This window comes from Heteronotia binoei, chromosome 9 (genome assembly GCF_032191835.1).
Source record: "Heteronotia binoei isolate CCM8104 ecotype False Entrance Well chromosome 9, APGP_CSIRO_Hbin_v1, whole genome shotgun sequence".
Taxonomy (NCBI): Eukaryota; Metazoa; Chordata; class Lepidosauria; order Squamata; family Gekkonidae; genus Heteronotia; species Heteronotia binoei.
The window spans coordinates 27,335,903-27,347,745 of NC_083231.1; the positions used below are offsets into that span (position 1 = coordinate 27,335,903).

General features: G+C 43.6%; 1 protein-coding gene across 1 annotated transcript in view; it reads left to right on the forward strand.

The window, feature by feature from the left end:
- The window catches only part of SPATA18 (spermatogenesis associated 18), a 28,623-nt gene extending 18,874 nt beyond the window's left edge, over positions 1-9,749 (forward strand). Inside the window, exons 7-13 of the mRNA XM_060247363.1 lie at positions 1,708-1,842; positions 3,203-3,440; positions 4,571-4,729; positions 5,970-6,145; positions 7,415-7,538; positions 9,220-9,306; positions 9,696-9,749. Of these exons, the coding sequence (XP_060103346.1) occupies positions 1,708-1,842; positions 3,203-3,440; positions 4,571-4,729; positions 5,970-6,145; positions 7,415-7,538; positions 9,220-9,306; positions 9,696-9,749 (973 nt within the window). The remainder of the gene's footprint in view (positions 1-1,707; positions 1,843-3,202; positions 3,441-4,570; positions 4,730-5,969; positions 6,146-7,414; positions 7,539-9,219; positions 9,307-9,695) is intronic.
- Positions 9,750-11,843: the final 2,094 nt, after the last annotated feature.

An 11,843-nucleotide genomic window follows, 5' to 3' on the forward strand; every position in this document is an offset into this window, starting at 1 on the left:
ACTGACTTATTTCTTATGTATCAGCAAAAGTAACTATGTTTAGATCTCAGTTCCAGCAGATCAGCTAGACTTGTTGCAGATGTTTAGAGAGGAAGGGAATCTTGCCTCATGCCTCTCCTAGCACGAACACTTTGAGGAACAGCAGGATGACAGGCAAGGCAAGATCATTAAGCAGTGAAGGTTTCTTCTTAGCACATATCCAGAGCTCCTCTCTCCCTGCCGAAGTGCCTCTTTGCCTTCTCTCTCTTCCCTCCGGCTACCCCGCAACCTTGCTAGTTGTTCTTTCAGTGCCCCATATGCACTTGTAACACTCTCTTTCCACAAAAGCTTCATCTTCCCACTCATCCCCCACCCCAATCAGGTCTCCAATGCCTCCTACATATGCTTCTCTCACAGATTTGTCCAAGCTAATCTTTCAGGAGGGAGGGCTTTGTGCTGCAATTACAGGCAAGAAGTACCAGAGTATTATGAGCCAGGCAGGGGGATGAGAGAGAGAGGGGGGGGGGAGAAGGAAAAGGCAAGAGAGAGTTTACAAGATAGAGGGGCTTCCATGTAAGTCCTCTCTCACTCAACAGGAAGCCCTATTAAGCACTTTAGTTCTGAAGCACACACAAGCTTGAGTTGTGTGTGTCAAGTGTAGTTGCACTGGCTCATATTCTTCCTTGGGTTCTTTCTTGTGCCTTCTCTTTTCCATTTACATCAAATTCCAGGACATTGCTTCTTTAAACCTTGTATTACTTTGTCTGCTTCTGCTGCCTTGTGTTTTCAGATATTTTATTGGATTGCTAACATTCTAAGCCTTCTTGGATACTCTAGTATGGAGAGATGGGGTATAAGAATTTCAAATAAATAAACACAGCACTGCTTTGATTATGAACAGATGCAGCTGCCTTATACTGAATCAGACCATTGGTCTGTCAAGCTTGGCATTGTCCATTCCTACTGGTAGCAGCTTCCCAGGAAAAGGTCATTCACATCACCTGACTGTTTTAACCGGAGAAGTTGGGGATTGAACCTGTGACCTTCTGCATGCTCTACCACTAAGCTGTAACCCTTCCCCAGATTATGTATGTTTTCTTGTTTACATTCCCATATTACAGATGGAGACTTGGAAAGAAATTGCTTCCCTTATGTTGACTAGCACATTAATGACTAGTGGAAAGTGGAACCTGCGGCATAATGATATAACTCCATGCATGTTGTGGTATTATGGTGTAATTTCTAATGAAAGAGATGCTAGGCTAAGTGGAATGACACTTTTATAAAGGTGTAAGTCTTTTTAGGATTGCACTGTAAGAAATTTTGTGCTGCTTTTAATTGTAGTAAATCAGCAAGTTTAAATATAAAGTGTTCTACTCTTTTACTATGAGTAGAGGTTAAATGTTTCAGTTTCCCCCCTGCTGTGTTTTGGTAAGGATGGAGTCCCCTCTCCCCCAGTCAGGGCTTTTTTTGTAGAAGGAACTCCTTTGCAATATTAGGCCACACCCCTCTTATGTAGCCAATCCTTCAAGAGCTTACAGGGCCTACTGTAAGCTCTTGAAGGATTGACTACTTCAGTGGTGTGCGGCTTAATATGCAAAGGAGTTCCTGCTAAAAAATAAGCCCTGCCCCTAGGTATTAATTTCTAAGATTCCACATAGATCCAAAAGCAGTCTGTTTTGTGGATAGGAGCACCTCTTTTGATCAGATCTATTTTGTGTGATTAAGTCTGAAGGCATCTCAGGCCAAAGAAGAATGTACTCTGAGGAATCTGGAGCAGCTGAACGACTATGAGCGGCAGGTTCAGATGCTGAAGGATGAGATTGCCATCCTTGGGGCTCAAAAATCTGTTCTACAAAGCAGGTAAGGGGCCCTCCTCTGGTTTGAGGAGCCACTAAAGACTCAGTTGCATATGAATGAAGATCTTTTGCAGTGCTGTTCTTCAGGCTAAGATGGTGCATGCTGAGGTTCTGTTGATGAAAAAGAACTGCATCCTTGTTATCCTGGGAGAAGAAATGCTGATGTGTATATGGGCAGCGGCTCTTGAAAAGGATGCTGAATGGGCTTAGCAATAAAAAAACTGTGTTGTACTACATAAGACAGGGGTGGCCAAACTCGTTTAAGAGCCACTAGAATAAATGTCAGATGTCCGAGAGCCACGAGACATGAACATCAGATGTTTGAGAGCTGCAAGATAGGAAGGAAGGAAGGAATGCAGGCAAATAGATGGTGTGGAGGGAAGGAGAGGTGGAAAGAAAGCTACTTTAACTTTAAATGCATTATCCAAGCTGCCAGTTGGCTTGATTTGGAAAAGTGATTTAAAGAGACAAATGCCTTCTTGAAGCTGGCTGATGGGGTGGGAGGGGGTGCTTTGAGAGCCTCACAATATGTGTGAAAGAGCCACATGTGGCCCCGAGCTGCTGTTTGGCCACCCCTTCCATAAGAACATAATAGCCCTGGTGAAACAGACCACTGGTCCATCTAGTACAGCATCCTGTCTCACACAGTGACCACCTACTTCCTTTGGAGGGCCAACTACAGGGCATAGAGACTGAGGTCTTCCCTGATGTTGTCTTCTGGCTCTGAAATTAAGAGGTTTGTGCCTCTGAATGGGGAGGTTCCCCTCGGTCAGCATAGCTAGCAGGCACTGACAGACCTCTCCTCCATGGATCTAACAAATCCCTTTTAAAAGCTGTTTATTCCTGTGGCCATTGCTGCGTCCTGTGGCAGTAAATTCCACATTTTTAATCTGTGGAAAGAAGTATTTCCTTCTGTCTGCCGTGGGAGGAACTAGGGATTGGACTAGAGCTTTCTACTTCTCTTTAGCTGAATCTGAGCAAATAAAGGCCATAGACTGAAAGAGCACTGCAGAAGTTTTTAAGTCAAATAAAGCTTGAAGTTTGTTTAAAGACAAAGAGTACTTTTTAATGAAGGTACTGAGAGCAACATTTGAAAGAAGACACTCTAGCTTAGTGGACAAACTAAAGAAAACTGTAGCCCTGAACAGTAGAGTACCTCATTCTTATTATTATGCCATCAATGATTATGATATGTTAAACAGAACACACAGATTTCCCTCAAGGACCCCAAAGTTATTGTTAGAATGATATTAATAAATTGCATTCTTGTTATTGATTGTATCTATAGTTGTTTCTTTAAATCCTAGTTCTTAAGGAAGCAGTCTAGAACAAACTTCACTTAAGGTCATTTTTGAATGTTACAGACTTGCACGAAGTCGATCTCCCTCTCCAAGATCAGTCCGAAGCAGATCGCCTAGTCCACTTCCAGTGAAGAGCATTTCCCCTGCCAGAACTCGACTTTCAGATGCTTTCCGTCATGCCCAGCTTGTGGAACGGTTCAGAGACATTTATGCTCAGGAACGTCTGTCTGCTCAAACCCTCCTAAAGAGCTATATTGACGATCTGGAGATGGTGCAGAGAATAATCTATGTGGCAGCTGTGGTATAAAATTCTATTTCTTGCAATTTTACTAACATTCAGGGCTTTTTTGTAGAAAAAGCCCAGCAGGAACTCATTTGCATATTAGGCCACACCCCTGACACCAAGCCAGCTGGAACTGCATTCCTGTTTAAAAAAAAAAAACCCTGATTGTACTACTGTAGAACAAAGTTTGAGTCCAGTGGCACCTTTAAGACCATCTAAGTTTTATACAAGGTATAAGCTTTCATGTACATGCGCACTTCTTCAGATAAAGTGAAAAAAACCCCTTATTTTTTGGTATTTTTTGTATATTTTGTACGTGTGTGTATGTCTGCACCTTGAAGTCATGTCAGCCTCTGCTGACTGACCCCTACTGGGGCCTGGAGGATATTCGGAGAGGCGGCTGAATAGAGCCTTCCTCTGCCTCCCGACAGGGCATTTCAAGGAAGTCTCCTATCCAAGTTCTAACCACCCTGCTTAACTTCTGAGATCTGACGAAATCGGGCTTGCCTGGGCTATCCAGGTCAGGGCTAAAACTTCTTCAACCAGTACATATAGCTAGCTGAAGAATAAAACTTCGTTGGCCTTAGAAGGTGCCACTGGATTCAAGCTTTGTTCTGCTGCTTCAGACCAACATGGCTACCCACCTGAGTCTATTGTACTATATACAAAAATGTCTCATTCCCATATTGCCTAGAAATAAATATTGTTTGCTTTAGTGACTTTTCTCTTAAGTGCAGGAGTTCCTTGTGTCAAGTTGTTGGCCCTAAAAGTGTTCTTTCAGGTTTAGAAGAATGTTAAGAACTTAATGGGATCAATAGATTGATCTGAAGATGCAATGTGCCAGTGTACGGGACTTAGGATGGGTTGTGATAATTCTTGGGTCAGCAGTTCACCGTAAAACATGTTGAAGTGATAAGATGGTAGAAGGCAGTGTGGCTTATTATGTTCCAGTTCCAGGGACCATTCACTTGAGATCACAAACTAGGCTCAGATGCATGATTCAGATCTCCATATATTAATTTCTATGTAAGTCGCAGGAAGACATGTAGGAATCAGTATAAACAGACTCCCATATCTACCAGTTTTAATCTACTTGTAGTTTGTTTTTCCTAGGCCATTGTGTGTGTAATCACCCGTTTTATTTGCAGGAGTCCTTCCGCGTAGCAAAGAAAGCCTTCCGACAGTTCAAAACGTGTGTGAGAAAGACTCTATCTGGAAGTTACTCAGAGCCTGATTCACTCGAAGATACAGTAATGGATTATATAATTCGCCAGGAAGATCTTTATGATGTTCAGTCCAGTGTCAGGGTAAGTACAAAAGCACAAATGTTCTATTTAGCCAGGGTTGCCTGCTTTTGTGGGGTGTTTGCTTGCCACCAGCCAGCTGACCGACGGGGGAAAATCCCACCCCCAACTGGCCTGAAGGTGATGTGATGATGACATCACCTGGATGTGACATCATCATGTTGCCAACGTCATGAAGCAGCACTTTAATTGCTGGGCAAAACTCTATGGTAATATCAGCTACAAACCATAGAGTTTTGCCCAAAAACTAGAAAAAAAGGTATTTTTTCCTTCGAGGTGTAGTATCCTGCATTATCCTAATACAGAATATTTTCACCTCCTTCCAAAATGAGTCTGATGAGGTCAAAGTAATGGGACTCTCATGCATAGCTCTAACTGGGAAAAGGTTTCATAATTGGAGGCCCAGATCACAAACATTGCCAGAATGGCATTCTTCCAGCTACACCAGGTCAGGCAGCTGGTCCCCTCCTACCTGTCTCACCCAGACCTGACCACGGTAATCCATGCAAGAGTCACCTCCAAGTTAGACTACTGTAACTCACTCTATGTAGGGCTGCCCTTGAGACTGCCTAGAAATTTCGACTGGTCCAGAAAGTGATGGCACAGGTCCTTACCAGGACCCCAAGAAGGGCACATATTTATCCTGTGCTGCACAGGCTGCACTGGCTTCTGGTGGAGTACAAGATCAGATTCAAAGTGTTGGTGATAACCTTTAAGGCCCTAAGCAGTCTCGGACCCATGCACATTTGGGACTGCCTCTCCTGGTATACCCCTCGGAGAGCATTACTTGCTGGTGGTCCCCGGCCCATGAGACTTCTGGCTGTCCTTGACCAGGGTGTTCTCCACCCTGGCTCAACCTGGTGGAACTCTCTACCAAATAACATCCAGGCCCTGCAGAAACTAATGCAATTTTGCGAGGCCTGTAAGGCAGAGATGTCCCACCAGGCGTTTGGTTGAGGGTAGTGGCTTTCGTTGGTCTGATGCTCCTATCTTCCTGCTTCCCCTCTATGGGGCAGTGGCTTCATCAGTGGTCTTAATGTCATCTTGTTAGGTCTTACTGTATTTTATTGGATTTTATTGTTTTTATTGTTAATTAATTTATCTATAACATTATTGTACACTGCCCTGAACCCTGTTCCCCATGAAAGTACAGTCTAAAAATTGAACCTAAGAAATAAATAATAAATGAGCTTTAGAGTTATTTCCTCTGGAAAATGACAGTCCCTCTTCCATTTGCTTTCAGGAAGTAATCCGTGCAGTGAACCTCCATCCTCAGATTTCCTGCCCACCGGAGGTTGATCTTATCATGATCAGCAGTTTAGTCCGAGAACTGTGTCGTGTGGCCTTTTCAATGCAGACGTTGGATCCTCCCCTTGATATTTTATTTGCTGTAGACGGAGAACTTTTCAACGAGCACAAGTAAGGGAAAGACTAAGGTACTAGTGGTGGAGCATTCTGCAAGTGGAACAGATCTCTTCCATTACTCCGTGGGCAGAGGGGCCCTCCTTGCACTGGAGGGAAGGCCTCACCACTAATGGAACGGAAAACACTGGAACCAAACCACAGTCATCCTAGGGTTGCCAACTCCCAGGTGGGGCCTGGAGATCTGGAATTTGAACTGATTTCTAAGTGACAGAGATCAGTTCCTCTGGATAAAATGGCTGCTTTGGAGGGAGGGCTCTATAGCCCTCCCTCCCTACTCAACTGAGGTCCTGTCCTTCCCCAAACCCCTCCCTCCCCAGGACCCACCCTCAAAACCTCTAAATATTTCCCCAAACCAGAGCTGGCAATTTATTTGCTGTAGACGGATTCATCAGTCTCCCTGATAGTGTGACATATCTGCACACATGTTGAGGGCTGCAAATTCAGTTTGCATGTGTTGAGTCAGAGGCAATCTTTAGTTGAATAAGTTATTCAAGAGTCAAAATGCTAATGGAGAGCCAGTGTGGTGTAGTGGTTAAGACCAGTGGGCTCTAATCTGGAGAACCGAGTTTGATTCCCCAGTCCTCCTTCATTTGAAGCTGGGTGACCTTGGGTCAGCCACAGTTCTCTCAGAGCTCTTTCAGCCCCACCTACCTTACAGGGGATCTGTTCCGGGGAGAGGAAGGGAAGGAGATTGTAAGCAGCTCTCAGACTCCTTCAGGCAGCAAAAAGGGGGGATATAAAACAAACTCCTCTTCTTCCTCCTCTTCTTCTTCTTGGTGTAATATTTTCCATAACAGATTATTGATACTGAAACCGTTATTAGGCATTTGACTCAACAGGTTATTTTGTACACATCTGACCAGCATTGTGTACTGCAATAGCCAGCCACCTACAAGGGTCCACCAAGTTACTGATTTAAATCACAGAAAGGCAATTAAGGGGGGGAAAGATGAGGGTCTTATTTGAGTGTCCCTATAGCAGCATATACTGCCATAAACCAATGACGTTACAGATCTGGAAAAGGTTGCCAGAGGCTACTGCGTATAGATGCTGCTTGGCAACATATAGATGCAGCTTGGAAACTAGACCTTTCCCCCTTCTTGGCTGGCAATCATGTCCTTCTTCAGGGCCTTTTTTGTAGCAGGAACTCCTTTGGATATTAGGCCACACACCCCTGATGTAAATACAAGTATGGCACTCTGGGACCAAATGGACTATGTAGTATTAACTCATTGCAACCTGATCTTCCTTGTATCCAATTAGGTACCGTCGCAGCTATGACTCGGATTTCACAGCTCCACTTGTGGCTTATCACATCTGGCCTGCTCTTATGGAAGATCATTCTGTCATGGTAAAGGGAGAGGTGGTCACACGAAGGGGTGCTCTGGTAAGAGCTCTTTTTAGGTCTTTAAGCATGGAGACCACAAGGCCGGAGATGTTCAGACAATACCTTCTGCCTTTGCTTCCTACAACCAATCTGATAATTAACACTTACCCCCCTAAATGATTTCTACACTTTCTTTTTCTAACAGAGAAGTAGGCAGAAGGGTGGATCCAGGAGTCAGGGCTTTTTTTGTAGCAGAAATTCCTTTGCATATTAAGCCACACACTCTGATGTAGCCAATCCTACAAGAGTTTACAGGGCTCTTATTCCACTCACTGGATTGGGTGATACATTTAATTGTCTATCAGTTTCATCTTCTTCATGGTCACTGTGCAGTCCCACACATGGGGTCTTGCCGCAGGCAACGAATCCATACCTCGGAGTCTCCAGTAGCTTGCCTAGAGTGCTTTTTGGCGCGCTTTCCCACTCGCTCCAGGCATGCGCAGTCGATGCCTGCTCCCCAGAGCGAGTGGGAAAGCGCGCCAAAAAGCGCTCTAGGTGAGCTATTGGAGACTCCGAGGTATGGATTCGTTGCCTGCGGCAAGACCCCATGTGTGTGACTGCACAGATGACCACTCGAAGATCATCAGTTACAGGTAAGCAACCTGTTTATCCTCATACAGATAAGGGCTAAATAACGTGACTCTGGGAGTCCCATGTGGAGCTCCCAAACATTCTTTAAAAAAAAAAGAAAACTGATGCAAAGAGCCCTGATTTGTCTGTGTCATGACCAATGTTCCCTCTAAGCTGCAGAGTCTTGTGAGCAAAAATTCTACTTTGTGAGCTACTGGCATTAAAGCTGTGAGTGCCTGGCATTAAAGTTGTGAGCTACTGCATAAATTATTGTGCTCTGGGGTCATCCTTCCTGAGCTAAGACAAAAATGAGCGAGCTGGAGACTAAAAATCTGTGAGCTAGCTCATGATAACTCAGCTTAGAGGGAACACTGGTCATGACTCTAATTTGATGTGACCCCTGCAGTGTTGCTGTTCCATGAGGCTCTTTGTACATTTCATGTCCAGTAAAGGGTCTGGGGAGAAACATTAAATGCCCTTCCTCCCATACCACAATCCCAGTCTTTATCTGGGCCCTGCATACCTCTTGCTTAAAAAGAACAGAAGTCTGGGAGCTCTGGATGTGAAACTTCCGTTTCCTATGTCTCTTATTATGCCAAAGAACAACTGTTCACAAATGCTCTCATGCCATGTTGCAAATCATGGCTTTATACTTATATTTTTGATACGGGACCTGAAATTTCACAGAGGCCAGATTGTGCTAGAGCTTTCCTCGGTGTGTTGTGGTGCTACGTTTGCACTGTGGCCATAGCCAGATTGGTGGTGTGGCTAAGAGCGGCGAATGCTAATCTGAAGAGTCAGGTTTGATTCCCCACTCCTCCACATGACACCAGCTGGGTGACCTTGAGTCAGTCACAGTTCTCTCAGAACTCTCTCAGCCCCAACTACCGCACAAGGTGATTGTTGTGGGGAGAGGAAAGGAAGGAGATTGTAAGCCGCTCTGAGACTCCTTAAGGCAGAGAAAAGCCGGGTATAAAAATATACTCTTCTTCTCAACCTAGGAACATATTAGGTTCAAGTCCTTTTAAGTATACAGAGGCCTTATGATATAACCATAGGACACGCTTCCTGCTTAATGCAGATCTGTTTCATATTTTCTGCTCTGTTTTAGTGGTCTCACAGGAGCAGGAGCAGAAGCAGAGGCCGGAGCCAGACCCGCAACCGCAGTTCGAGCCCTCTGTGTCACTCCCGGCTCTCGGTAAAGTAGAATCTCCTGATTCACATTATAAGACAAGCAAGATACTAACTGAGGGATTTGGGATGAAGCCAACAATTGCAATTTTTTTTTTTTTGGAAAAGCCCAAACAATACAAACAATGCCAGTACATGGTAGAATTGGAGGAGCTGCAGTGTGGTGCTTTTCCAGTTTGGCCCTGCATAACCCTGGTGGTATTAGAAGGAAAAGCACTGAAGTGACTTCCATATTAGCACCGTAATGTAAGACAGGGATCCTTTTACCACCACCCCTTCCTATGCACTAAGGGAGCAGTGTGTGGTAGCAGTGTTTTTCAGTGAGATGCCCATCTAGAACAAAATAATTCAAGAGGGACCAAAGTATTTACTTCTCCTTTTTTATTTGTCTTTTAGCCATCTCGAAGCCGCAGCCCATCCCCGTTAAGGAGTGGAAGCCCAAGTAAGTAGGCATAAAAAATAATGGTTCAAGTAAAGAGGTAAGATAGCAATGTGCAGGTTGTTTTTTCCTCCTCCTTTAAAAAGCACATTTCCCTACATGTATTCTCTTTTCACATAAAGGGTTTTTCATTCTTTTAATGTTATAAAAAGACTTCTGGTTCTGGCTTACAGAATTCCCTGTTTCTTGTGTCGTGGCTCACAGTACTCTCTTAGTCTTTATTGCTAACAGTCTTTCATAAATCCACCTGGTTTCTTGTAGAGCTGTTTTATGGAGGCTAAAGCAAAGGGTGCCTAATGACCACTAGCCAACACAGAGCTAAGTGTATCCTAAAACCACTGAATTAAATGGGCAAGTGAACTTAATTCAGCATTGGACTGTAGCCATTTTGGTTCCGTGCTGAAGAAAGCCAATCCCATGGCAATTTCTGCAGTTCATGCCAGGCTCTTCGTTGACTAAGAAAGCAGGACCAATTTTGCACTCACCCTATGCCACTCTGACGTTCCTCTTTTCAGCGCGGCGCCCATCTGATTTCCCACTATCTGTCCCAGGGCTTCACCTTGCATTGCCGTTTTTGCGTGGCAAAGAGAAAGTGGTTTTTAGCAGTTTCTCTTTGCTTCACAAAAACGGCGATGCAAGCTGAAACCCCGGGGCAGATAGTGGGAAATCGGAAGGACGCTGCTCTGAAAAGAGGAATGTCAGAGCGGTGTAGGGTGAGTGCGAAATCAGTCCAGGTCTACTTAGAAGTAAGCCCTATTTTGTTCCGTGGGACTTACTCCCAATAAAATGTTTTTAGGATTGCACTGTGATTGGACCAGTTTACATGAGGAATATCTGGAGTCTACATACAGTCCCAATTTGAAGCCCTTCAAATGCTACTCATACATATACTGAAATATGTATTTTTCTCCAATAGGACTCTAGGTTAACTGGATATGGTTTTGTGATTCTGCACATCTGGATCAGTTCACTTCTGCGGTTCCTTTTCCTGTTCCAAGAGTACCTCAAACCTCACTTGAGATAATGTGAATCCCTCCAGATTGGAGAGTGACATGGGATTGATAATTAGTGTGTTTTTTAAATAACTTTTGAGTTGAAAAAAAAATAGGAATTAATACAACAAATATGATTTTGAAATTGCATAGACATGTTAAGATCATATTCGTTTTTTTGGGAAAAAAAGGGAAGGTGTTTACACAGCTCTTAGAGCAACTCTTTTGGGGTAAAAAAGTTACTAATATAATGAGCATGGTGCAAAGATAACTTACCTTAAGTGTCCAGTTTTGATATATACAGCTTAAGTATTGAACGTGGCAATGTATTGCAATTATCACTTGAAATGCAGTAGTCACACAATGGTGCTTCTTTTTGGACAAAGGATAAACCCTTTCAAGTCCTGTTGAACTATAGGAGACTTCATCTTATGTCATCTTATGCAACGCTGGAAGGGTGGAACTCTGCTTAGAATGGCACTGTTAAAAAAATTTGCGTTGGGCAGGGTCACGACCAGTAAAGTACATGGGTTTTATTCACATGAAATTATGAAGGCAGATCTCTGGCTAATTCTGTTTCTGCCTCTGGTTGTGTTTGTGACATTATTTTGATCCTGGAAGCACGTATTTCTACTGATCTATTCTGTGATTTTAACATTGGGTGCTGATATCTGCATTTTAGCCTTCCAAGAGATCTTACTTTCCCCCATCCCTTTCTATACCTAATCCTTAGGATAGGCCTTAAATACAAGTAACATCAGATACTTGTTTGGGGCTTTGCCTTTTTACATAGGATTTGTTCTCAAGGATCAGAGTCTAACATGCTCAGTCTTTCACTTCTCACTTCTGATCCTGAGCTCGGTGCTTCACCTGATCGTGGAATTGCCTGCTATCAGTACAAATCTGAACGGGTTTTGTATTTCTGTCCTGCAATTTGTTCATAATTTCCTTCGGCCTTGTGTGTGTGTGTGTGTGTGTGTGTGCATGGGGGTGGGGGTTAGGTCTCTAACTTCCTTTTTTTTTTCTTTCTCAAAAAGGGCTTTGAAATTGGATTTAAAATTGGAAAATTTCAATTAGGTCAGCTCATATTTCACAACCTTATTACATCTTTTT